This window comes from Chelonoidis abingdonii, chromosome 11 (assembly GCF_003597395.2).
Source record: "Chelonoidis abingdonii isolate Lonesome George chromosome 11, CheloAbing_2.0, whole genome shotgun sequence".
Lineage (NCBI taxonomy): Eukaryota > Metazoa > Chordata > Testudines > Testudinidae > Chelonoidis > Chelonoidis abingdonii.
Window position 1 is genome coordinate 50,156,029 of NC_133779.1, and position 27,385 is coordinate 50,183,413.

At 54.3% G+C, this 27,385-nt stretch overlaps 2 protein-coding genes across 3 annotated transcripts in view; one reads left to right on the forward strand and one right to left on the reverse strand.

The window, feature by feature from the left end:
• The window catches only part of APH1A (aph-1A gamma-secretase subunit), a 7,359-nt gene extending 2,599 nt beyond the window's left edge, over positions 1-4,760 (forward strand). The window contains exons 4-7 of one of the 2 annotated variants that reach the window (XM_032790139.2): positions 467-589; positions 1,478-1,605; positions 2,209-2,332; positions 3,124-4,760. In XM_032790139.2, the coding sequence (XP_032646030.1) occupies positions 467-589; positions 1,478-1,605; positions 2,209-2,332; positions 3,124-3,188 (440 nt within the window). In that variant the 3' untranslated portion in view covers positions 3,189-4,760. The remainder of the gene's footprint in view (positions 1-466; positions 590-1,477; positions 1,606-2,208; positions 2,333-3,123) is intronic. The other variant, XM_032790140.2, reaches the window with a different exon arrangement.
• Positions 4,761-6,921: 2,161 nt separating this feature from the next.
• CA14 (carbonic anhydrase 14) lies at positions 6,922-27,023 on the reverse strand. Its single transcript, XM_075070478.1, has 12 exons — positions 26,880-27,023; positions 21,606-21,626; positions 18,280-18,459; positions 15,955-16,097; positions 14,595-14,690; positions 13,993-14,059; positions 10,553-10,710; positions 10,040-10,166; positions 9,811-9,912; positions 9,360-9,380; positions 8,803-8,887; positions 6,922-8,146 (listed from the first exon to the last, which is right to left on the reverse strand). Exons 1-12 carry the CDS (start codon positions 26,983-26,985, stop codon positions 8,062-8,064), a joined length of 1,191 nt encoding a protein of 396 aa, XP_074926579.1. The 5' UTR covers positions 26,986-27,023; the 3' UTR covers positions 6,922-8,061.
• Between the last annotated feature and the right edge of the window lie 362 nt (positions 27,024-27,385).

The window sequence follows — 27,385 nt, forward strand, 5'->3', positions numbered from 1 at the left end:
CCCCCCGCATAAATGGCTGACCCCTCCACGCACCGTTTTGGCCGTGCCGTGCAGCAGGTCTAGGGTGCCTGGATATCACGGTGATGGGGGTGATATAAGAGTTGGAACAGAGCAGCCAGGCACTGCTGACTCTGTGTTGTAATCGCTGGCTGGCAGTCATGCTTCCCTCTGTTAACTTCTGCCAGTAGCCTTGGTGCGCGCTTAAGATGCATCTTCCTCCCCTTGCTGGCCCCATCCCCTCCATGCTCCAGAACACATTGGACACAGCCCTGCGATGCACTGAATTCTCCAGGCATCTCTGGATGGTAAGTCTGTCTCCTCACCTCCTGGAAGAGCGGGGGGTAACATGGAAGATGCTGGGGAACTCCCCTGCGCTTGTCAAAGGAGTCCAAAGCTCATTGTGGTGCTTCGCGCAGCCACTGGTAACTTCAGTGCTGTTTGGTCAATATCGTCTTCCTCCTCCTAGTATCGGGGCTGTCCTTCGGGATCATCAGTGGGGTCTTCTCAGTCATTAACATCCTGGCGGACTCCATAGGGCCGGGCATCGTAGGGATCCACGGGGATTCGCCGTATTACTTCATCACGTCAGGTAAGGCAGGAGCCTCTGTGCGCTTGGGAATGACTGGGCTGCTCCTGCCCTGATGCCGTTTATTGGGCTCGGCTCAGAGCCCAGGTCAGACGCAGCAGGAGGAACCAGCTTTCCCTCCGGCTGCAGAAGATCAGGTACACCCAGAACCAGAGGAGACTGTTGGGGCGTGACGCAAGGCTGCCCCATCCCTCCCTGTCAGCCAACAGCTAAATAGATCATCGCAGCAGCTTCCATCTTGGGAGGCAGTGCTGTCTACTGGTTAGAGCAGGAAACCAGGAGTCTAGGGAGCCATTGTTAATCCTGGCCCCATTGATGTAAAAGGTAAATCTCCTTTTGGCTTCAGTGGGGTTCCGGTCCCAGCTCTGCCACTGATCATTGTGTGACCTTGGGCCCTCACTAAAAAGGTGGCTCCCTGCTGGTGGGGCTCTGAATCTTGATGACTAGCACGTGTCTTGAGAGCCCAGGATGAAAGGGTCTAGAAGAGGGTTATTGTTACGTAGCCTGGAGGAACCGGCTGTGGCTACAGCTGTGAATCCTTCTTCCAAACGAGATGTGACACCAGGGCCCTCACTGTTTAGGGTCGCTAATGATTCCCATAAAGACTGGGATGTTAGCCTCAAATTTATCCCCTTTACCAACTTCAGATTCCACTGGAGAAATGATTCCCACCTCCTCCTATAAAAGCTTATTGTGTGGGATGGCTGCTGGGCTCCACTCCAGAGGTGGCTGCATTTCAGTAGCCATGCACAAAGCTGTCTGCAAAATGCTTCGGGATCCTCCAGCTGGAAAGGTGGTATAGAAGTGGGGAGACAGTGGTAACATGTTGCTGTTGTGAAGGTTTGGGGTGCTGACACTGCACTGGTCTGCCCCCCCCCCCCTCTCTCTCAGCATTCCTGACCATGGCCGTCGTCTTCCTACACACGTTCTGGGGAGTGATCTTCTTTGACGCCTGCGAGAGGCGGCAGTATTGGTCCCTGGCGCTGGTGGTGGCCAGTCACCTCGTCACATCTGGGTTGGTGAGTGGGGCTGAAGTCATTGCTGGATAGAGAGAGGTGATCGGATCTGACAGGGCTGGCCAGCAGTGCGGGGATGGGTGGCTGGTGCTGTCCTGGGGTTTGAGGGAAGGATGGGAGCCCGGGAAGAGTGGGAAATGGGATAGTCCCTGCTGCAGCAACAGTGCTACAGAGTACACTTGTTTTCTGAAATGTCACAAAAGCTCATTTAGGGCTAGTCACTCCCTGTTCTGCCCCTCCCACTGCGGCAGCTGATCCTGACGTGCTTGTGAGGAGATGGGGCTGGAGGAGGCTTAAGCAGTGTTAATAAATGACTTACGGATCCCAAAAGCCCCTTGCAAGGGGCTCTGTGTTATCCACTAAGCTCCTCATGGTGAAACTGCTGGGCAGAAGTTGCAGCAGGGATCAGTATTGCTCTGCTCAGGGTGGAGGGGGTGGGGGATGGAGGGAATGCTGCCAGTCTCCCCTGCCCCCAAAGACTTAGCTGTGACGGTGTGGAACAGACTGCCTGGACCGGGGGCAGTCGCTGGGACTGGGTGCCAGGGCTCTGCAGGGAGATGGAAGGCAGCAGCACTTCTGACCTCGCTCTCCCTCCATCTCTTCTAGACGTTCCTGAATCCCTGGTACCAGGCCAGCCTCATCCCCATTTACATCATCACCGTCTCCATGGGCGTCTGGGCCTTCTTCACAGCCGGAGGCTCCTTGCACAACGTCCTCGCCTGCCTCTCCTGTAAGGATCTAGCCAACCCCCTTGGGATGGGGGGAGCAATACCACATTCACCGAAAGTGCTCAATAGTGGCACTAATCCACTCAGGAGACTCCCTTGGCCTAAGGGTGCTGTAGGGGGCACTGGCACATGGACAGCGGACGCCTAATGATCTGCTCCAGAACGATTGGCTTGAAATGATGCAAGCTAGGAAGGCCTCTGTGACCCTGATCCAGCTCGGCCTGCAGGGGGAGGGGGAAGCAAGTGGGATGGGATTAGCCAGGGATTTCCACTAGATCAGGACTGCTCCACCCCTGATGTCTGGCTGGGGAGGGCTGTTCCCTCAGAGTGCAGGCTCTCTTGTGGTAGACACACCCAACCAGGCACTGGGGCTGAGATTGCACAGACGCTGCTCCATCACTAACCAGCTGAATGCAGCGATGGGGAAACAGCCCTAGTAAGTCCTAGTCATCTCCCAGCCCCACGAGCCGCAGCCCTGGCCCTGTGAGACGTTCGCTCGCCGTTGGCCTGCTCAGTCCTTGCTCTCGCAGCTGAGCCCCTCAGCAAGGAGACTGGTGTGGGCCACGTAGTGCGGGTGACGTCCACCCTGAGCAACCTCCCCTGATAGGGCACAGGCTGCGGATGATCTCAAGCCTCCTGCGGAAGCTGGATTCGAACCTATGAGCCAGAGGTAGAAGAGTATGAAACCTTTAAGCCACCCAAGCTGCCTCGTGTTCTCCATTGCTGTCTGGCTCAGCCAGGCCCCCTGCTGCTGGGGCTGCCTGAGCTACTGACCTTGGCCCTTCCCTTGCAGGTAAACAGGAGGAGGACAACCGAGTGATGGTGTACTCTGCGCTGCAGGTCCCCGTCGAGGACTGAGCGCCTCCTCAGGCCGCCACCTGCCTGCCAGAGACAGCCAGGGAAGACCAATACCCCAAGTGCCCAGCTCTCTGCAGCAGGGAGCAGCCTGGGACACCCCCTCCCCGTGGCAGGAGCTGGGGCATGGGACTCTGAGCCTGTCAGAGCAGCTCGCCCTGCTCATGGGGCTGGGCTGCTGCGCTGGTTTAGACATGGCTGGAATTGTGAGGTTGAGTCCTGTGGGGCCCTGGCGGTCTCTGTGCTGTGGATTCAGGGGCCTGGGGTATCGCCAGACTTTCTTTCCCTCTTGTCAGCTGCAAAGGGCTGAAGCTCTGACTGGGCCTCTTGGACTGAAACCTGCCCAGAATCGGGCTCATGGCGGGTCTTGCGAACTCTGGTGCCCCCTTCCTGTACGAACGCGCTGCCCGTTTTGGAGGCGAATTGTCCCGCAGCTCCTCTGTCTGACTGGGGCTGCAGCAGAGGGTGCTGGAAAGTCCTGTCTGGTAGCACTGACACTTGTCACTTTTGAAATGGTCTTTGATTGGCATCTATTTCTCTGTATCTCTACTGATACCGTAAGGTCTGGGTTAGCGCCTCAGTTAGCGGAGCAGGGAGCCTGTCTGGCTGCCTGCCCCCTGCCCTGGGGCCATGAAGGAGCCTCTGAACTCTGAGCCTTGCCCCAGGGTTTGTGGTAGTGAGGACAGCTGTGGCTTTTCTTTGTTTACCGCGGTGCCAGTGTGACCGGCTCATCTGGTAACTCACCCGCCAGCAAAGGTTGGCCTGTTTTGGGGCAGGCTCAGCTGGAACTGAACTCTAAAAGGATGGGGTTTGCCTCCCCCCTGAGGTGCAACCAACCCGGCTAACTTCCATCCAGTGACAGCTGGCTGAGGGCGCCCCCTGCAGGGTTAGTGAGCCCAAGATCTCTGGGTAATGGTCTAGAAACTGTACGACATTCTGTCCTTGGACTCCTCCCCAGCAACGCACGCATGTGTCTCAGTCTGAGGGACCTGTTCCATTGCAGGCTGAGCTCCCAGCTACGCATAGGAAGCATCTGGGGAAAAGGTAGGCATGCATCCTGTGTTGCTCCCAGGCACCCCGTACTGGGAGGTCATGCAGCAGCCATGGGGGGTGCAGCTTGCAAGTCATGCCCCTGAATGGAAGGGAAGGATCTGATTTAGGGGGTGCTGCTGCAGAACGGTTTGCACTATTGCTGGCTCTGCAAGGGCTAATCTGCAGTAGCAGGCACTGCCTAGCTATCGGCAATGCCATGCAGTAGCTCATCTCCAGAGAACCAAATGCTTCCGGTGCTGTGGAAGAGGGCCAAATGGTGCTGCTTTGTTCAGGGGCTAAAAGGGTTGCCTTGCAAACCTCATCCTGGAGACTCCCTGAGGATGGAGAGCAGTGACAGGCCAGTCGCTGTCTGCTACAAGAAGTTGAAAATCTCAGTGTGTGTTTGTTTTCCCCCCTAAGTTTGGGAGAAGATTCACTACATGTCTGTAAAATTGGGATTTTTTAAAATATTTTTTTGATTCAGAGTAAAATCCTTTTAATAGAGACGCTGTGATGACTAATAAAGTCTTCTTTTGTAATGGGGCGGGAGTGAGAGCTGGTGTTTCCTTCTGGCCACGTCTGGGGTAAATCCACTTATTTTAGGGGAGCAGGGGGAGATTGTATCCCTGCTTAGGGAATCTCCACTATGGGCCACCCACTGTCATAGCAGTGGGGATCAGGGCCCTGCACAGCCACTCTGTGAGATATAGGGTGTCCCGATATTTTGTGGCATGCCGCTTTTTTTTTTTTTTTTTTGGCTCTGCTGGCAACCTCCCCTCCATGTGTCCTGATATTTTCTTCCTCTCATCTGATCACCCTAGTGAGATAGGACCTGTCCTGAAGAGCTCCGAGTCTAAATAGACATGGGGGAGGAGAGGAAACTGAGGCACAGAGTTGAATTGACTTGCCCAAGATCATGTGGCAGGTTGATGGCAGAGTTGGGAATAGAACCCAACTTTCCTGCACCCCTGTCTAGCGCCCTACCCCCCTGGGCCACGCTGCACGTGTTGAGAGACCCCTTGCGACACACTCAGAGAGCCTCAGAGAGTTGCAAAAACGCACTTTCATCGTGAAATCTCTCCCATCAGTCTGGCTACTTCTTCAGTCCAGTGGCTTGGAACCAGCCTACTTGTGATTCTTACCAAGTTCCTTTTCTCACCTCTTCCAGCTAAGCCTTACATGCTAAACTCCTTAACCCTTGCACCATCCCTGGGCAGAAAATATTACTCCAAATGTAGGTGCTGCTAAGTGAGCAGCCCAGCTGGCAATAGGGGGTGGGAGTAGAACACTCTAACTAGCTTTCTGTGGCACAGACTTGCTCTTTATTCTCTCTTCCTGCTTTCCCAGCTTCCTGTGATGCAGAACTTACCCATGGAATAGCTGAGAAGCAGGGTTTGGAAGTGCCCAGCCACCAGCAGGGGGAGCACGGGGCTTTGGCAAGTTCACACCATTCCTACAATGCAGGAGGCAGCTGCCTCTCCTAAGTAACAGGCCGTGGTGTGTCTATGCAGCAGTGTTTCTGCCATGGTGACTGGGTTCTGGGTATCTCCCTCTAAATGTGTGTTCTGGGTTGTTGGCAGCTGTTGGCAAGAATTAATGAGTGATGTTTCTGTGCCTCTGTTTCCCTGTCACCGAAATAAAGACTCATCACGCTGGCAGGGTCGCTGGGGGTTCAGATCTTGGGACTGAGGGTGCTAGAAAAACAGCAAGGCAATGAATGAGGGCTCGTCTGCACAGTGTGTTCATGAAACCAGGTGTGGTGTAAATTCTAGTGCGCACCAGTTTGTGCCTTGTGGCTCCTGCTGGCATGCACTAAACATTCCCTACAACGTGCTAATGTAGTTCAAACGGTCCTACCTTAACATGCACTAGGGAACTTTTAGTGCGCGGCAGCCCGGCCCAAATGGCCTAGTTTAGGGTGCGAAATGCTGGTGTACATTGGAATTTACACCCCAGCTGGGGTGGGTTAGTGCACCATATAGACAAGTCCAGAGAGATGCAAAGCAGTCCTGGCTCCAGCTGGTGCTGCAGGGCGGGTGCAAGTTCCATTTCACAAAGGATTTTTGAGATTTCTAAATCTGGCTTTGTGCCACGTTGGAACAAAAACTGAAAACTTCCAAATTCTCCAGGGAACTTCGGTGCTCAAAACCTCTTGATTTTTGACTCCTTGATTTTTATGTTGGGTTAGAGAATATAAGGCAATGTTTTAAAAAACTATGGCAAGTTTTGTTCCCAAAATGTCACCCTGGGCCACTTCACCACTGTTGGTCCTACTTGCTTTGTCTGAAACAAAATTCTGGCAGAATGGCTGGATCTTGCAGAGGCTTCAGGTTTTGATAGAAGTGCATCTCCCCCTGCGATATGGTTTGTCACAGCTTCTCCAACTAGCTCAGTGTCTGACCCTGTTTCTCTGGCTTAGCTGGGTATAGCAGCCCAGCAAGCGACTCCTCTGAGAAATCAGGATTGGGAGTTCTAGGGTGAGCTCTGTAGGTCTGCACCCCTGACAGTTCAGTTATACCCAAAAACCTGCCTCAGTGGGGGTGATGGAGAGTGGGCTGTGCATCAAGCGAGGGAAGGGGGCTGCAGGGACCCCCTGGCCAAACACCCTGTGCTGCTGGACAGAGCAGAACTTACGGACAAGGGGTAAATAGGCCTGACTGGAGCAGCTGGGAGGCCAGGGCTGGGAGAGGAGAGACTTCCCGTATGCTGAAAAGGGCGTAATTCCTCCTCCCTCCTTGGGGATCTTTAAGCACCTTGCAGCTTTAAGGGATGAACACTGGGATGTGGGTTAGTTTTAACCCTTTCTTGGAGAGGGAGAAGCTCTGACAGCAACAGCTGGAGAGACTTGGCCAGGCATTTTATTTCCAGTTAGAACCACTGTGTCCAGACCAGCATCGGGGGAACAACCCTGCCTGCCCCGAACTGCTGTGTTTGCTAGCAGCCTGCAAAGTTCCAGAGATGCTACCTCTCCCTGGTGCATTGACAGCCCGGGGGCAGGGATATAGATGGGACTGGCGCAGGGTGAGGGCTGCTGGATTCGCTCTTGCATCTTGGAGCTGTGTAGCCTGCCTCAACACTGCAGGATGGCAACCAGGCCTTCACAGGAGAGAGTTATCGGAGGGAAGGGACCTTCGGCCTGGGGAGGTTAGATCCACGAGCTGCAGTGTCAGGGAAGACAGCGTCCTTGTGCCATGCACCACACCCACTCTGCAGTGCAACACGACAGCATCAGGGAGAGTGGCAGTGTGTCACGCACCATGCCCCCACGCCGCATTGCTGCTTACCCAGGCTGTGCTGGGGGTTTCATTGCGGGCAAGAGATGTATGGTTGACACCCAATTATACCACAGAGCAGGTACGTTCCAGGTAAACAGCACAGCAAACTTCCCCTCCCCGGCCCCCACTGCCCTGCTCGTGGGCCTTGGCCTTGAGGCGGAAGTGTACTGGGGTGGGGGGGTTAGTATGCAAGACCCCTGGGCTGCTGGCAGTACCAGCCCTGCTGGTGGGTTCGTATGATGGGGGCATATGTTGTGCTGTGTGATGGGGACTGGGCTGAGACCCACTGACTCATCTCACAGATGCCACCCAGCAGGCAGCCGATGGGAACGGCTATGAGCCACTCCCAGCCCCAGGCTGGATGGGCCCTGGTGCCTGGAGGGGTGGCTCTGTGTGCCCTCCCCAGGCTGCGTGGGAAGTAACCCCCGAAGGGGAACCTCCTGGGGCTGCATGGGCATTACTTCTACTGCTAGACTGCCTAGCGCGTCTCCAGGCCTGCCGACCCTTGGGGTGTCTGTGTCGCTGCCCCACAGAGGCTGAGGCAGAGGAGTTGGGGCAAGTCTTGGGGTTCAGGAGCAGTGGCTGTCGACTGATACTGCACGGCTGGAAGAGGATTTGAACACAACATCCTTTTGCTCCTGGATCCTCTTCATTCTGGCGCTAGAGAAAGAGACAAGCAGAAATGGTAAGGTAACCCCCAAATCCTATAGGGGCTGTGTGCCCGTTCCACCCCCACAGCAACCCCAAATCCTATAGGGGCTGTGCACCTACTCCCCCCATAGTGACCCCAACTCCCCAGGGACTATCTGTGTGCCCGCTCCACCTGTGGCTACCCAGTTCTTGCAGCTGGTCACCTAGGCTGCACTCTTGCTGCGATCAGCTCTGGTTAATAACTGGGGAGCTGGGTGGGAGGGGATCCGAGTTGTGGGATGTCTGCACAGCCTGGGAACATGGGGTGCCAGACACCCCGCTAGTGTAAATCAGCATCACTGCATTGGCCCCAGTGGAGCTACAGCTGATTTGCACCAGCTGGGGATCTGCCCCCATTGGTGCCAATGGAGTGACACCCATTTACACCAGCTGGGGCTCTGGCCTGGCCTGGGGTCTCTGCCAGGCACTGCCCGGCTCTGCTGACAGAGGCTGCTGGAACCTGGCTGGGTTCTGGAAGCTACAGGTGTTTAAGGGTCTCTGCCCTTTGTCAGCTCCAGCTCCCTCTCCACAGCCCCCCCCCCCCACACCCATGTGGGGCAGGGGAGCTGAGAGCACAATCCAGGACAGAGCTATAACTGGGCTCAGGCCCCTCCACTCACCGTATTCTCTTCATCCCAAAGTGGATGGTAAGAAAGATGCTGAGGCAACCAAAGAGGGTCCCAGAAACGATGGCAATGATTTCACCTGCCCGAGGAAGGAAAGGGGAAGGTAAGGGCTGCGCTCGGGGAGGGGGCTCTCTGAGGCAAGAGTGCGATCGGGGGATGGAGTGACCCATGGGGGAGGGAGGGTCCCAGTCATTCCCGGTGACAGCACACTCCAGTGGCTCCCAGCTGCTCTTTCCTGGATCCCCAGGCATTTGCCCACGTGAGAGTCGCTGTTCCCCATTGCTGATGAGTGGCAGACATGCTCTGCTGAGGACTGTGGTGGAATTGCATGCTATCCCTTTAAGAAGGGGGGCAGGGGTGTGTATAGCAGGGAGGCTTCTGGATGGAGCCAGCTTAAAGAGAGGGGTTGTCACGCCTCAAGGAACAGCCTGTTTTCTCTCTCTCTCTGTTTTGGGGTTCTTGCGTGTTATTCAAAGTCTCTGTGCGTCTGCCATGAACATAACACCATGGGCCCCTCCTAGCCCCACTGTGCATAACAGAGAGGGCCATACCTGCAGAGTAGGCTGAGGGACCTGCAAGAGAAGAGAGAGGCAGATGTTGATGATCTCTAACGCCCCATGTGGGCCCAGGCCAGGCTCGGGCCCTGTGCTAGATTCTGACAAACACGTGGCCTCCTGGCACCTCCCAGTTGTCGTTCTGCTGCCACAGCATGGTGACAATGGGGCTAGAACTCAGACCCTCCTGATGCAAAAGCCCAGCCCTGCTGTCTCTAGGGGAGAATCCCCAGTCGCTGTGTGCGGTACAGGGCTCATGACATGCAGGTGAGCAACTCTAATTCTCTCCAGCAGAGGGCAGCAGTGCCACACAGTCAGTCCATTATGTGTTCTTCAGTGTGGCATAGTCTGGTCAAACAATTCTAGCCAGGAAGATAGAAGCCCTGATGCTACCACCAGCCCTTTGGCTCTGAGGTTAGAGCCCTGTGTGTTTGGAGCTGGATTCTACCTGGATATGGGTTGGGGCATCGCTCCATAAACTGGTTGCTGCAATTGGGCTGGGGTCTGTGGGGGTAGGTAGCAGCTGAAGGCTTAATGGGAAAGTTACGTCCTGTGGAGAGAAACAGGAGTCAGATCCCCCAGACCAGCTGCAATGTAAGGGGGGGCCCTGTTCTCCCCTCGCCAGGCTCTGCAGCCACCCCGCCCCCATCTGTGTCAGCTAGGCCCGATGCACTCACCCACGGGGAAGGAGGAGAACACAACCCTTTGGTTCAGCGGCTGAGGGGCTCGGTAATTGTCCACCAGAGGCACAGGCAAGGAGTTCGCAGCTTTGGTGGAGTACAGCCCCCTCTGCAGCCTCTCCAGCTGGAAGAGAATGGAGCTGTGAGGAGATGCCCCCCCCACAAGTCCTGGGGTGCCCCCACGCATGCACAGGATGGGGAAGAGATGCCCCCCAAGTCCTGGGTTGACTACCCACATGCAGCATGGGGAGGAGATGCCCCCCCAAGTCCTGGATTGCCCCTCATACACAGCATAGTGAGATGCCCCCCAAGCCCTGGGACCACCTTTCACACTCTCTACAGCTCAGTGAAGAGACGATCTCAACCCACTTAGCCCTAGACCCTGGGGTGTCCCTCCTCCCCACCCAGCTGTCTGTGACTTATGGCATTGGGGCAATCTGAATGCTAACGAGGCAGCTGTTTTAGAACCCCTGAGTCCCACGGGCATCCTGCCCAAATGACAAAGAGTACCTGGGAGCTGGAAATCTGCACCCCCTGGCGGAAGACGGTCCAGAGCACGTTCTGAGAACAGGGTGGCGTGGTCAGGGAGCCGTTATAGCGGAAATAGTGGTCCAGCTGCGTGGGCAGCAGCTCATGAACGTCGAAGGGCGGGATGGAGACATTCTGACCTGCAGGGGGTGCCGGAGGGGATAGTGTTAGGGACGCAAATTCGCTTCCACCAAGCCAGTCTGACTTTTTGCAGAGGAGCCGAGGTGAGGCAGCGAGCCCCTTGGGTCTGGCCACGAATGGGCCCTGGGCAATCAGCTGCTATTTGCAGTTGCTCTCACACACGTTTCAGCCAGTCGGGGGCCAACATCTGAAGCTTTGTTCTCCGCGCTCCTCCTCCTCCCCTACTGCACCCACTTGGTGCAGGTCCCAACGGCCACACGGAGACGCAGGGAGGGTAGAGTCTCTTCTCCTGGCCACCAAAGTCCCAAGGGATCACATCTGCTGCCTGAGTGAGTGCCTAGGATGCAGATCCTGGTGCTCACCCTCCATCCCCGATCAGAACCTCGCCCAGCATGAAGAGCGAATAACAAGGGCATTAAATCTCACCCAATTGCACACGCTGCTTTCAGCCAGAGCTGCTTCTCTGCAGCAGTAGCCCAGCGCTGGGTCTAGCGCAGGGGTCGGCAACCTTTCAGAAGTGCTGTGCTTAGTCTTCATTTATTCACTCTGATTTAAGGTTTCGCATGCCAGTAATACATTTTACCGTTTTGAGAAGGTCTCTCTCTCTCTCTCTCTCTCTCTCTCTGTCTATATTATATAACTAAACTATTGTTGTATGTAAATGAAACAAGGTTTTTAAAAAGTTTAAGAAGCTTCATTTAAAATTAAATTAAAACACAGATCTTATCAGTTCAGTGCAGTGGTTCTTAACCTGGGGCGCATGCACCCCCTGGGGTGCGAGATGCCCTTTCTGGGGGTGTGAGATCTGTGAGATTTTTTAGAAGATAAAGCATCGAAAACACAAATTAAGCACAGACATGTAAGTACAACTACTTTGTTTCATCAAACCGATGTATTTATTAACATTATACATTTTTAAACAATTACTGTAATATACAAAGTTTTCAAGTTTTTCAGCTGATTGTGGTGTAATTTTTGACAAGGGGGTGCGAGAACATATTTTGAGAACTCCAGTGGGCTGAGCGGGGCCGGGTGTAGTGTATTAAATTGCTCCCCATAGAAATGTGCTACTTACTGCTGCCAGTCCTGATGCTCTGAGCGGCATGGTAAGGGGATGGGGAACTGGGGTGGTTGGATAGGCGTGGGAGTCCTGGGGGGCCTGTCGGGGGTGTGGATAGGGGTTGGGGCAGTCAGGGGACAGGGAGCAATGGGGCGTGGTGGGGGTGGATCCCGGGAGGGAAGATAGGGGGGGAGGCTCTGGGGGGGTGGTCAGAAGCCAAGGAGCAGGAGGGGTTGGATGGGTGGGGGGTTCTGAGGAGGGCAGTTGGGGGGGTCCCGGGAGGGGGCAGTCAGGGGACAAGGAGCGGGGGTTGTTGGATGGGTCAGGGGTTATGAGGGGGGCAGTCAGGGGATGGGAAGTTGGAGGGGGCGGGCTGTTTGGGGAGGCACAGCCTTCCCTACCTGCGTGTAGTGTATTAGATTTCCCCCCATAGGAATGTACTACTTAGGGCTGGCAGCCCTGGTGCTCTGCAAGTAGCACATTCCTGCGAGGAGAAAATTTAACACACTACACCTGCAGACAGAACCTAAGACTGGTGGCGAGTTGTGTGGCTCAGCCTGCCGCCGGCCTGGGGTTCCATTCACCGTCTCCTGCCCGCCGGGGTCCCGGCCGCCAGCCCACTGCCGGCCTGGGGTTCTGTTCGGGGTGGCCGGCACCCTGGCTGGCAGCAGCATGCCAGTAAAAATCGACACACGTGCTGCAGTTTGGGGACCCGTGGTCTAGACCCATTCCTAGACTCAGGGTATTATCCTTAGAGCCAGGCAGCTGGTTAAAGCAGCAGCTGCGTTTCAGCGCAGAGAATGTCCTATGTAGGCTTGTTGGATTGTTCCCAATGGGGATATACAGACCCCTACGTTGGCTGGGAAAGAGTTAATGAGAGAGTGTGAGCTTAGTCAGCCCCACCTGTTACACCTGGGCGAGGTGTCAAGCCTAGAGGGAGGGGTTGGAAGAGGAAAAACCCAGCCCAGGAATGGCTGACTGGAGCAGCATCTCTTGCACTAGCCCCTTGAAAGAAGATCTGGAGCTACTCAGAGGTTGCTAGACACCAGCAGGGCCTTCCTTGGGCAGGTAGGCCTGGCACGGGACTGCCAGTGTGCTTTGTCCCTTGTGACTGCTGCGTTTTCCTTTTGGGGTCTGCGGAGGGGCGCGCCTGGAGAGAGGCTAGTGGAAAGGCCAAGAGGCAGGCTGGGCTAGGACGTAGGCCAGGCAGGAAGCCAAGAGTCTGAGCAGACAGACCGTAGCTGTTTATTACAGGGTCCTTGGGCTGGAAGGGAACCAGGTGGAGAAGGAGGGCCTGGGTTTCCAAGGGAGATGGCATGGAGGCACTGGTGGGAAAGTGCAAAGGACTGTTAAGTCTGAAGACCCAACACACAGCAGCTGGACTATCTGTATGGTGAATCAGCTCACTCTGGAAAGGCTGGGACCATGTGTGACCAGGCCAGAGGGCCAAGTCAGGAGGGGTGGGGTGGTATCAGCTGGAGACACCAGAGGAAAAGACTCTGCTACGCCATGCCCACCTGCGAGGGGGTGTGCTGGCAGTGAGTTACCCTTCTACACAGTTTGGGCTCTGGGACTCTGTCCGGTCTAGCCGAAAGACCAGGGCTGGCATTATCAAAGGTGCCTAGAGGAGTTAGGCACCCAGCTCTCGTCTCAACCTAGCCACGGATCTCACGCCCTGTCCCAGGGGAGACTCTCAGCTTGTCAAAAACAAGCTGGAGAGGTGAATTATTATGACATACAGGTGCCTCTGCGGGGAGAAAATACCAGGCACCAGAGGGCTCTTTAATCTAGCAGAGAAAGGCGTCCTTGGCTGGAAACTGACGCCGAACAATTTCAAAGCCAAAATAAGGCACAAATCTTTACTAGTGCGGGTGGTTAACCATTGGAACAAACTGCTCTGGGAAGCAGGGAATTCTCAGTCTCTTGATGTCTGCAGCCAAAGACTAAATGCTCCTCTAGAGCAGACCAGAAGTGTGTTTAGCCCAATATCAGGGATAATAGGGGGGAGATTCTCTGGCCTATGTGATACAGGAACTCAGCCTGGATGGTCTCATGGGCCCTTCTGGTCATAAAATCTAGGAGTCTGTGCCAGGATCTAATGACTCTCACTGCTAGGAAATGTGCCCTGATATGTACCCTGTACTATCTACTGCTCAGTCTCATCCCATCCTCTTAGCTTCACCCCTGGCCCCACACTCCACTTAGGAACTGATGGCCTCACCTGCATACTGGATGTTCTTTAGCTGATCGAAGATGTTGTCATAGGCAGGGTTGGCCATGTCACCAATCTAATGGATGGAGTGGAGAACAAGAGGCTGCGGGTTAGCATTGAGCTCCTGGGGGAAGCTCACAATAGACGCCCAGGCTGGATGGCCCACTTATATGGCTGGTTGAGTGGGGGCCTGCCCCGTTCTGTTCTATGTGGGGTCTTAGAACCTCCTCAGCACAGCAGTCTCCGAGCACCTTCCAGTCCTGCACTGAGCCCCGTGACTCACGTGTGTCCCAAGGGATTCTTTCTCTCACACGCTCTGTCCAGGGGAAGAGATGTATATGCAGTGGAATGGTTTGATTTGGTAGGGTTGCTGTTTTAAATGGCCAGCACTGGCTGCTGGGTGCCCTCATTACATCAGGTAGGAGGAGCGCACCTTGCACTTGGAGCAGGGACTGAGGAAGTTGGTGATGGTCTGTAGCTTCCAGGGGACTGTCCCCTGAGAAAGCTTGGCTGTCACCTGCACAAGCTTTACCCCCTTCCCCTGAGGCTGGCTGCATTGTAGGACCCACCAGGGCTGCCCCGCCTAAGTGGGTCATGGGCAGGGTGCTCACCTCGATGAAGATGCCGAGCACGGCCAGACCGTCCGCCTGCTCCTTGGCCTCGGTGATGTTGGCGTAGCTCTCCGAGTTGTAATGCACAATGTGCAGCTGCGGGGAGAGGGGGGGCAGTCTCTTAAAGGCGCAGTCTCTCGGGGCCCCCTTCCTTCTCACAGGCATTAGTGAAGTATCCACCCACCATCCGCTCATGGGGTGAACAGAGGCGCAGGCCTATGGTCGCCCCAGGGGGCTCAGTGGCAGATCTGGGAATACAATCCAGGGCTCCCCAGTGTTCTGACCACTGGACCAAGCTGCCCTTTGGCAAGTCAGGGCCAGCAGGAAATGGCTACTGGGTTTTACAACCCACCTTTTCAGGCCTAGCCTGCTAGTCAGCCTCCCCCTTCCCTTTTCCTACAGCCGACCTTTCACACCCAATCCCACTTGGCTCGGGCCCGCACTGCTCTCTGCCAACCTGCCAGCCCCAATAGGCCTGATCCCCAGAGGGGACGAGCAGCCACACGGTACCTTCCGCTGCAGGAGCCATCAGCGCTCCGCCAGATCCTGAGCCCGATAGGCCTTGCTCACACTTTCCCTTCCTGGGACTCAGGACCCATTCGGGTGAGGAACAGCTGCAGGATCGGGACCCTAGCAGCACTCTTCTCTGTCACGGGGCTGGGTCTCAATCGGTGACCTTGGGGCCCCAGCCCAGGACTGACCCCACCCCTGGGTGGCTGCATTGATTGCTAAGACATGTGCTGGCCTGTTCCCCACACGAACATAGACTGCACTTGAGATGCAAACCCTCCCAGAGAGAGGAGGGTTGCGGGGGAGCAGGGGTAAATGCACTGTGGTAGCCCCACCAGGGTTGATCGCATTGGAAGCTGCAGGGTGGATTCAGACTCACGTTGCATCAGACTCTTCCACAAGCATTAAGCAGTTTAGTGCTGAGCACTGGTGGCTTCCAGGGGGTAGAACAGGACCTTTCTTCTCCTCCTAATCCCCGCCACCTCCACCGGCCCCTCTAATCCCCCAGCCCCAGTGCGGCATTTCCAGGTACAATCTCCCCTGCCACGGCTCCAACAAGAGACCTGGCAGGACGGGGATTATGCACCAGATGGTACCAGCACGGAGGGAGTAACTGGTTCCTCCTCCATCCCCAATTAAAACCCTTTGGCTTTAGGGGAGGTCTCATGGCCTAGGGAGAGGATGGGTCCCGGTAACCCCATAGATTTCAGTGGAGCTGCACCCGGGGTAGCTTTGGCCCCAATTGCCCAGTTGGTCTGGCTAAGGAGGGAGAGGATAAGGTGCTGGTGGTTCCCAGCGCAATGAGAAAACTGCCCTGTGGCCCTCAATCCTGGGGCAGGAGCACACTCACCTCAGCAGGGAAACCCTCCCCGTTCACCTGATGCTCCGACCCCTCCTCCTGATCCATGCTGCCCCAGTGGAAGTGCAGCTGGACAGCCGCATAGGTCTGCGGAAGCCCCCGGAGGAACATGGACGGGGGCAGGGACATCTCCACTGTGGGAACATACGCCAAGGGGGTGTTAGTGCACGGCACGGAGTCTCCCAACCCCGTACATCCTAGGGCCCTTGCTGTTGATGCCTGCTGGGAGGATCAGGCCTGGGGGGAGCAGAGATGAGGCCATGCTGGGCCATCTGCCTCCCACTGGGAATGCTAGAGGGTGCGGTGCAGGGAAAGGCGTCCCTCATGGGGATCTGGGCAAGGGACCTTTGGGATCTGGGCAAGGAGCCAGAAGGTGCAGGAGAGGCCCCCCTCAAGCATCCCACATCACCGACCCCCAGCGTTCAAACAGGAAGAGTCCTGGCCTCAGAATGCCGAAGCTGGCCCCACAACAGCAAGAGATGTGACCCAAAGAATCAGGGGCAGGGTCTTTTCCTGCCTTCTGGTCCCTGGGAGCACTCGGATCAGGTTTTCAAGCTGTTCTCCAGAACCAGGTGGGCTAGAAACTATTCTCCAAAGCTGAGAGTTTTGCGTCTCAACCTGCCTCCAATGCTAAATATCCCAATATTTGCCAGACAGGTACAAGTGCTGGCAATGCTATGACACCCCTTCCACCCTTCCTGACCCCCTACACTGCTATACCCCAGCAGACCTCCCTACGCACACACAAATGCACTCCACTTTCCCCAACACTCCACACAAACACATGCATCTCCCCATACTCGCATGCCACACACACACACCACCCTGTCACCAACACACCCCCTCCACACAAACACCCTGTCACACAAGTACACCCCCTCCCATGGACCCACTCCACACTAACACACACCCTACATATACACTGCCCTCTCTATATAAACACCCTGCCAGACAAACACACAACCTCCACATATGCACATACACACCCTCTCTCTGTTCACACACAGTCATACACACTCCCCTCCTTACACACACATCACACAAACATCCTGTCATACCCCCCCACACACATACACACGGGCCCCTTTCCACATGCATCCCCCCAGTCACAACTGCATGCCAACATCCCCCCTCCAACACAGCACCTCACTCACTCTCTCCTGCTCTAGGCTGGGGGTGATGCACTGGGCTGGGAGGGGCTGAGCAGCGAGTCTGGGAGTCCCTGCCATGCCCCGTGTGCACTGATTTGGGTTCCTCTTTCTCCAGAGGGCTGTCTCTCCCTGCTGCCCATCCTGGAGGGGCAGGGAAAGCTCTGCCAAGGGGCCTTGCTGCACTGGGCTCTGAAGTCTAGTGCCTGGCGGGCAAGCTTGCTCCACTTTGGGACTGGGGCTGGCTGGTCTGCAGTGCATGACCCTCACCCAGCACTCCCAGCTCTCAGGAGGGTCCCAGTGTGAGACCTTTCCAGGGGGTGGGATCAGCTGGATCTGATTATAATTCCCAAGGGAAACTCCTGGGGAAGGAGCTATCCATGACTTCTCCCCAAATGGCATGTCCCTGGGACCCCAACAAGACTGAGAGGCTGGGGTCAGCAACAGGGCAATGGCTGACCAGTCTGTGGTGCCATAGCAATGGGGCAATGCCGGACCAGTCTGCAGTGCCAAAGCAACAGGGCGATCGTTGGCAGCTCCCCACCTGGTGCCATAGCAATGGGGCAATGGCTGACCAGTCTGTGGTGCCATAGCAATGGGGCAATCATTGGCAGCTCCCCCTCCCCGGTGCCATAGCAATGAGGCAATGGCTGACCAGTCTGTGGTGCCATAGCAATGGGGCAATCATTGGCAGCTCCCCACCCGGTGCTATAGCAATGGGGCAATGGCTGACAGCTCCCCAGTGCCATAGCAATGGGGCATCTTCCCGGTGCCACGCAGGAAGCTGCGGGGCCAGAGTCAGCAATGGGGCATTACCTGCATGTCCTAGTGAGGTTTAACTGGATGAGTAGCTGCCGAGAGAGGGGGATATGGAGACGCTGCTGCAGCAGGGGAGCAGCAGAGGAAGGGGCTCTTGTGCCAGCAGCAGGGATGGGTGCCAGCAGCGGGGCCAGGGATGGAAAAGGCCAGCGAGGGGAGAGCGCAGGCAGGCCTGGGGGTGCGAAGGAGGAGACTGTTGCTCTGAGCGTTGAGATTTTGCGGAGGGGCACAGAGAAGGCACAGACAGTGCTCTCAAGGCTCCTAGATTAAAACAGGAGGGTCCCAGCCCACATGGAGATGCCCCTGCATTCCTGGGGTAACGCCCGCCCCACCCTGACTGCAGTCTCACCTGTGTGCCCGTTGTTGCGGAGGGTGAAGGCCCCATCCCCAGGGCTCCGGTATCCCTGGGGCTCAATAGGCAGCAGGGACGGGTCGTGCTGCACGGACTTGGTCTGGATATCAATGGGGGACTGGGCCTCCCCCCCGCAGTCCGGGTAGTCATTTGACCAGTGCACCTGGCCGTGGGGGCCTGAAAACAGAGAGTACAGGGGGGGTGTCAAGCCCCTTGGGGAGGTGTCTCCACCAGCTAGATTTGTGTGGGGGCCAGTTCTGTCCCCGGCAGCGCGATTTCACACCCTCGGTATGACGCGCCACACATAGCTGTGGCCATGACAATGCTCAGCATTTCACCAGCGCCTCTCAGCTAGGGATCTCAAAGCCCCTCAGGAGCTGCAGCTGGAAGGGACAATCCCTGTTCCATGAGGGAAGAACAAGGGCACGGAGAGGGGACGTGAATTGCCCCTTGGGTCACGCAGCAGCAGTAAGTTGGACACCCCAGCAGTCCTGACGCCCAGTCCCCTACTGTAATCATCAGATCCGTTTCCCACCATTGCCCCTGAGCTGGGCCTTGAAGCCAGGAGTCCTGGCTCCCATTTTCCTGCCGTAACCACTGGATCACGCAATCTCCCCTGCATAGCACCAAGCTTTTTACAGCTATGCCTCACTTCACTCGTGCAAGGACCAGTCCTCTGTCAGGAGAAAGGCTGGGTTCAGTCCTGGCTGTCACAGAGCGTAACATGGGGAGAATGATGCTTTCCAAAGGGGGGCCCCAGGAGGATCAATCTATAAATGCTTGGCAGGTGTTCAGACAGGAGACAGATAAAACCCTCAGTAGAGACAAGCTCTAGCCAGGGTTTCTAGAGGCAGTTTGGATTTAGATGTGAAGCTCTTTGGTGCCTCTCTTTGGTTTGGCACCAAGACCATTTCTAGCGGCTGCATCAGTCAGAATAATCTGCTTTGTATGGCTGTGTTTTTCCCAATGGGCCAGATTTTCCTAGGAGCTCCAGAGCAGAATTTCAGAACTGCTCAGCACCCTCCATTGGAGATGGATTTCCAGGAGCTTTCAGCTCCCACCATGACATGCCCTGCTGGGTTTTCAAAGACCTCAACAGCTGATAAGCACCCTGATCACTTAGGAAAATCTGGTCTCATTATGGGTGCTGAGCACTTACAAATTCTGGCCTGTGTGGCAAAGTCACCTGGACTCAGCTATCTACCAGGGGAATTAGGCGCCTAAAGACCTTTGAGGAGCTGGATGCAAGAGCCCTGGTTAGAGGTTCTCTTTCTGTTCAGGAAAATGCCAAAAATCAAAATAACTGTGAATAAGTGGTTATAATAACGCATGTCACTGTCTAAGCTATGCCTGTTTCACTTTTCCTGTGAGTGTCCCTATCTGGCAGGGCTGGAATCAGCCTAATTATGCCGTTTTTAAAAGGCAACTCTGCCTCGCCAAGGCCACTACAAGGCAAATTGGTTTTTCTCCAGCTCTGGCTGAATGAGGAGGCTTTTGTATGAAGGACCCAGCTTGGGAAGGGAGGCCAGAGCCCTGCTGTTATTTGCATCTGAATGTAACCTCTGCTATGGTAATTAGTTTGCTGGAAACATTTTCCAACCGGGGAAGCACAGATAAAGCTGTTGCTTTTCCTGCCACTGGGCCATTGTTCTTCTGTTCTGAAGTTACCCAGAAAACAAAGAACCTCCAAATCAGATATACCCACAAAATACAGTCATTCTCAGTGCCCCGTCTGGCCATTGCTAGGAGCTCCCAGAAGCTTCTGGGCCTAGGGCGCCCAACATCCATGTCTGCCACGTAAAAAATGCACAAGCGTCTAATATGTGGCTTGGGTCTGCTGGGGCAAATGGGCTTGCCTGCTCAGCCAAAGTGCACTCCCTGCCCCCCAGCGTTGGGTAACAGGCAGGCCTCTGAGCGCAGGTTCAAATGAGTTCCCGCTGCTGGCTTTTCCAGGTTCCTGCACAATGCTGTGCTTTCAGGGCCCAAGCTTAGGTGAGGATTACGTCTGACCCCCGTGCAGTGGGATCAGCCGTGCCCAGCTGGTGCAGGATTGCACTTTCAGATATGTGCTGGCTCTGTGTTAATTGGATTTGTTAGGCTTGCAGGCAGTTAGCTGGCGATCTGGATGGTGGATCTAGCATTGTTACATAAGGGCCCTGGGAACACAATGGGGCCATTCTAGCATGGGAACTAGTTGGGGGAGAATCCAGGAGGCCCAAAATTCCTGCAAAGGCAGGGGCCAAGGGCTAAAGCAATGGGTAAGGACTGGGGTTTGGGGTGCAGTGGTTAGAGCAGGGGATTAGGAGTCAGGACCCTTGGAAACCTGTCCTGCTGTGGAAGAGATGAATCACTCCCCTGCTGTAACTATGCCATACTCCTTTCTAAAGTCTGGGATAGAGTCCAAGAGTTCTGAGTCACTGTGCACCTGCTCTAACCACTAGACCATATTGCCCTCCCAAAGCTGGGGACAGAACCCGGGAGTCCTGAAGCCCCAGGCCTCCCTGCTCCAACCCTCCCCTTCCCAATGCTGAGAAAAAAACCAAGGAATCCTGACTCCCAGACACCCTGCTCTAACCACTAGACCACATTGTTCTCTCAGAACTGGGGACACAACCCAGGAGGCCAGTTCTCCCCCTGCAGGACATGAGTAACTCCCACAGAGGCCAGTAGGTCTGGGAAATGGTGAGGTCTATTGGTTAGAGCAGGATCTAGGAGCCAGGACTCCTGAGTTCTTTTCTCAGCTGTGGAAGGGGGCTGGGGTCTAGCACAAGACAGTGAGCCAGGATTCCTGAGCTCTAGTCTCTGCTCTGGAAGAGAGTGGTGTACAGTGGTTAGAGAAGGAGGCTGGGAGCAAGGATCTCTGGGTTCTATTCTTTGGTCTACCAGTAAGTCATTCCCTTTCCCCCTGTGTAAATGGGAGTAGGGTGTCCCCCCTGCATGGGGTGTTGGGTTTAATCACTGAGGCCTTGCAAAGCACTCGAAGCTCCCGGGCTGGAAAAGACCAGGGACAGGCCAGGAGCCGCTCTGCAGTGCCCCCTGAATGGCCCGGCTTCCTTGGTCTGAGCATCTCACGAACAGGAGGCGTCTGTGGGGAGACCCCCAGCTCTCTGCCAGGCTGGCAGCAGCACAAATAGTGCACTCAGTCCCCAGTAGGAGGGGCAACATCAATCACCGTCCATTGCCACCTGCTAGCCAGCGTGGGCATGGTGTTGGCAGGAAGGCATTGCATCCTGCCCCGCTGAGCTAGCAGAAGGGAACTGGGGCCCGTGAGAACAGGAACTGAATGGGAGAAAGCCCAGAATAAAATCCTCTTCCAGCCTTACCTCTATATGTCCAGTGGGAACCTGCAAAGCAAGCAAACAAAGCACTTACTCAGCATAACTAACACTGAGTCTGCCTCAATATCCCCTCCCACCTGTAAGCCTTAAAGACCCCCGAGCATTTTCCCCAGGATCCACAACAAATCCAACCCCTTGCCCTTACATCCTGCCACCCTTGTTGTCTCAGTCAGTATCCTCCTTCACTCCCTCTCCTGAATGAGATTTCATGCGGCTGTTAAAGAGCTGCCAGGTTCCACCCCAGAAGTGGCTGCCTTTCCATGTTGGGAAATAATTCCCCCAAAAAGCTTTGGGATCAAACATGTTGAGCCAACATCCATTGACATCAAAAGAGAGTGGCTTTCAGTGGGGTGATGGACCAGACCCTATTGTTGTCCAGGTTTTATTTTCCTTTTCTCTTTGAAGTGCCCTGCCTTGCTTAACTGCTTAACTGCTCCTCTAACAGCAGGCTGGGAAGAGGTCACCCTGCTCCCAATGCAGGATGAGCAAACAGTCAAACCCTGGCTAGCACGTTCGGCCCTGCTGCTGTGACAGCTGCTCTTTTTGGCCAACGCATCGGGGATCGAAAGGGGCATAGGCAGCGACTCCGTGGGCTGGAGCACCCTTGGGGAAAAATTAGCAGGTGCTCCACACCCACCGGCAGCCAAGCTCCCCCCAGCCTCACCTCCTTCCCCCCTGCAGCGCGCCGCATCCCTGCTCCTCCCCCTCCCTCCCAGCGCTTCCCACCCCCTGCCGCCTAACAGCTGTTTGGCGGCGTTTAGGACTTTCCAGGAGGGAGGGGGAGGAGCAGGGACATGGTGCGCTCAGGAGAGGAGGCAGTGAGGAGGCAGGGCAGGGGTGGGGACTTGGGGAAAGAAGTTGGGATGGGGGCAGGAAGGCGGCGGGGACTTTGAAGAAGGGGTGGAATGGGGCAGTGTGAGGGTGGTGCAGGGCCGGGACTACGGGTGGGAGGGGGGTCGAGCACTCACTGAGCAGAGGGGAAGTCGGAGCCTATGGAACGGGGCACCTCTGGAGTTAAAAGCATGAGTGCAAATCCCCAACCTTTCCTAACTGGGGCTATAATCGAGTCCTGTCCTCCGGGGCTTGGTCACAGATTGGGCTCTTGTAAGACACACTCACCAGGGGCTTGCTCTTGCCTTCAGTCCCATCTCTGCGCCGCTTTCTCCCACTACCCCTAAAACTCTTGCACCCAAACAAAAAGGACATGGGCAGAAAAGGAGAAACTGAAGCCGAGGCTGGGCCAGGGCGGGGCGAGATTAGCAGCTCTCTGTTAAAAGGGCAGCCGGTCTTGGTGGCAGAGACTTGAGCTCCACTGAGGCCTCCCTGACCCGAGCTAAAATTAACCCCCCAGCTAGGCAAACAGATTTAAAGAGGCATTTGGGGGCAGAGAGAACCATGGGCTCATTTGTGCTTTTCTACCCCAGGACCAGAGATTCAAAGGGACCCATTCTCTGCCTGCCCTGCACCTTGAGGCAGTCTCTGCCAGCAACCTCCAGCTGCTCATTCTAATTCAATAGCACTTTGCACTGGTGCAAAGGCCAGTGTGAGGGGCAGGACAATGGAGAACCGGGCTCAGCGTCTGCTCTATGCTCTCTAAGCTGCTTGTACTTGCCACTGTTGGAAACAAACTTTATGGGGCTGATTCAATTCCTAATCCTCTCTTAATGCTAACCAGGGACAGCTGGGCCCCTTTGCTGCCCAGTCAAACCACACACATGTCTTCTCATTGGGGTGAATCTTCACCTCCCAGACAGAGGCCTCCCCCAGAAATACCCATGTAAATTATAAGGATCAGAGTCAGAAACTGTGAAGGCAGAAGGGCCCGTTAGATCACCTGGTCTGACCTCCTGTGCATGCCCAGCCGGCCAGTTCCCACGTTAAGCTCAGTAATTTGTGTTTGACTCAAGGTCTTCCAGAGAGGCCTCCAGTTGTTCTATAAAGACCTCAGGACCTGGAGAATCTACCACTTCCCCAGGCGATTTGTTCCACTGGTTAAACCCCCTCTCTGATAAAAAATAAGTCTGCCCTGCTTTGAATGGAATTGGTCTGACTTCAGCTTCCAGCCATTGGTTCTTGGGCTGCATTTCTCTGTTACATTAAGAGTATCCAATGTTTTCTCCCCGTGAAAGTACTTACACACCGTAATCAAGTCACTTCTTGATTTTCTCTCTGATACACTCAACAGATCGAGCTGCTGAAGTCTCTTGTTGTCAGACATTTTTTTCCAGCCCTCAAATTTTTTTGTGTGTGGCTCTTCTCTGCCCCTGCTCCAGTGTTTCAACATCCTTTCTAAAGTGCAGACCCCAGAGCTGGACGCAGCGTTCCAGCATCGGTCTCACCAGAGCGGCCTAAAGCAATACAATCACCTCTCCTTCTTCCATCATGACTAGCATTGCCTACTGCCTTACACCCCAAGCAGCCTGGCTGATTTCAGTGGGCTCACTTGCGGGGTAAGGGAGCATTTGGTTCAAATAAGAGGGGCGCCAGCTGGCCTGGTGAGCTAATGAGATGACATTTCTTCGCAGAAATTAGCAGATTGCAGCCCTTTCAGGCCCAGCCATGACAGTACAGTGCTGACATTCATGTGCCTCTCAAACAGTGCTCAGCTATTAGAGCAACTTGTTTGCGGAGCTCAGCTCTGGGACTAGAGGTGGGAATGCGTCGGGAGTCTATTGCTTTTGTTTGGTGCATCTTCTTTTGTACATAATGGGTTAAATTCTGCTCCTGTTTACATGGGTGTAAATCCAGAGTAATGCTACTGAACATGGTGGAGTAACTCCAGCTTTAAACTGGGATAATTTAGAGCAGAATCTGGCCTAAGTTTGCAAGCAGTCAAATGAAACAAACGATACGTCTCTGCTGTGTGAGATGTTTTGCCTGTAATGTCAGTAAGAGCAGGATCGGGCCCTATGTGGCTCTCTATGTGACATTTATTTGCCTTGTTACTATTTTGCTACAGACCTGTCAGAAGCGTTTCATTGCACAAACCCAACGCTCCCAAGGCTTAGAATCATAGTCAGGCCATTAGAGAAAGGGGTTCCCAGTCTGCTCCCAGGCTTGGGCTAATGAGACAGGTTTGGGGCCTGATCCAAAGCCCATGGAAGTTCATGGAAATCTTTCCATTGGCTTGCAGCAAATTTTGAATCAGGCGCTTGATAAGAAGATTCCAGTGGGAACCGTTCAAGTGAAAAACAGAGAGTCACAGGACACAGTCGCTGGGAACAGTCCCGTCCTCTGGGACTTGGCGAGTTACTTTTCACGTTAAAATCAGGTTTATTTAAAGGTCTGGTTGAAAATTGGGGTTTGAGTAAATGAAAATGATTGTAGAGCGTGTCTGCTTTCCCTTGACATTTTTTTATTTTTCTCCGGAAAACTGAAAATATTTGGCCAAAACCCAATGGGTTGTTTTTTTCTCATCACTCCCCCCCTTACACACACACTTACTTTTGGGGCAATTTTCAGCTGAAATTTTTCAACGAAAAATCAAAATTTTCCATGGAAAAATCCCAAGCATTTTCTGTCCAGCTGTCCTTATTACCTGTTTTCAGAAAGCCTACTATTCTGCTCACTTGCTGCATCTGCCCTGGCACCGTTTTAGCTACTGATCACTAGTGATCAAAGAATAGAATTCATCTACCCGACATACCACTTTACTTGCCGTGCTATAATCACAGGATTAGCTCCACCCAGCAGAGAAATTGAGATACGAAGCGATTTCAGCATTGAAACAGCCTTATATTTTTAAATAATATCTTAAAATCTTTACGCAGCCCACGGAGCTTTGCCTGAGTCAGGACAGCTGCACAGTGTTCGATGTTACCGTTTGTGGCCCGCTTTGCTAAATAAAAGAATAATCCAGATTGCAGATTGAAAGGTGAATTGCAGAGCCCAGGAAATGACCATATCACAGCAATTTTGGATTCACACAACTTCCCTTTAGGGTCAGTTTGCTAAAGACTCCACCATTTCAAGCATCAAAGAGCAGCCCCCGAATGCCCATAAATCCAGGTGAATTACACATCCAGTACACACTCAGCCTCACCGGCACCAAAAAGGGTCACAGCCCTGGATGCATATTAATTACAGCGAACATCCCCCAGATCATGTAGAACTTCAGTCACCCCAAGCCCACGCAGCATCCCCCATGACATTTAGGACCTGGTTTTGACCACTGGACCCAATCCTGGAAAGTGCTGAGTCCAGGATGCTCAGCTCCTAACCTGATGGGGATATGTCTGCTGGAATAAGGGACTGCGATTTCCTAAAGGGCCTTGGGATGTATATATAAATATGTAGCCGATATTTACATTTTTGGTGGCATTTTACAGCTCACCGACTCTGGGTTATATTTTTAAAGCACAATCAGCGGGGATCAATCAACAGGCTTCTGCAGTGTCCATGTAAGTCAACGGGAGTCAGGCACAAATATTGAAGGAGATTCAGAGCTGTCAACAGCCAGCAAAGAAATCCGCAATAAATAACCTCGGAAGAAATGCCCCTGCAAAATGCATTAGGATTAAGGAGAGGCCTCAAATTCTGCCTGTAAAGAGAGCTTTGGCATGCCAATGATTAGCCAGCTTTTTGAACACTGTCTCTCAACACCTTCTAGGCTTTAACCCCTGCTCTGAAGGCTACTCACTTCAATATGGCGCACAACTCAATCGGATCCCAGCATAGGTGCTGGAACTAGGGGTGCTGTCGCACCTCCTGGCTTGCTCGGGTTTCCATTATATCCAGAGTTTACAGTTTAGTTCAAGGGCTCTCAGCACCCCCATTATAAAAATTGCTCCAGCACCCCTGATCCCAGTGTAATGTCTTTGGAGCAGGGAGCGGAGGGCTCGATCCTGCGCCCACTGATGTTGACGATGCAGGATCAGGCCTGGAGGGAATAACTAGTAACCCAGGCTCTTTGCAGAAATTCTGTGGGGTACTTGTAAGCGGAGTTTGTTCATGTCTGTGACTGGCTGGAAAGCATCACAACGCATTTGGTGTGTTATTTGTTTAGGAAATTGGTTTCTAAAGCAGACAAAAGAAAAGGCTGAGTGGCCCATGGGAGTTGGAACAGTAGCTCCATTGTGGACACAAGAAAGGAACAGAATGATACACTCTTTGGGGGTTCCAAAAAAAAAAATCCAGCCACCCCCCCCACACACACACACAGCCTCCGCAGTAGCACCCAGAGCCAGCCAGTAGCACCCAGAGCTGTGGCAAGGCTGAGTTGAGCCCGACATCCATGTCTTTATAAGTAATGCAACTTACCATGATTTGCAGTCAGGGCATGGGAAAAACCCTGCAGGAGGATTAAAGAGAGAAGCATCTTCCAAAGCACAGAGTAGTGGCAGGTGATTTTGAGGGGGATGTTCATTTTTGTGGGGGATAATAAATATGTCCCAGAGAGGATCCCACTCTTCTCTTCCTCAGCTGGAGGGGAAAGGCACAGACTGCTGCCCCGGCAGCTCTGAAGTCTGGTGACCAATGGGATATTCTCCACTTTCCACTTGACTTCAGAACACAGACCTCATGCCACTCACGATTGCCATTCAGGCAGTGCGACAGGGGTGAGTAGTTTTTAAGGTGGCTCCGGGCTGCAGCTCCATTCCAGCCCTGGGTGATGTTCTCAGCTCCTTAAATACTTTGTCCCAGCAATGTTTGAGTTGTGGGACTTCACACGAGGAATCTGGCCAGGCTCAGAGCCCAGGCCAGGCAAATCACTTTGCAAATTTGTTTTCCTTCAGCTGGATTAAAAACAAAACAAAACAACCCAC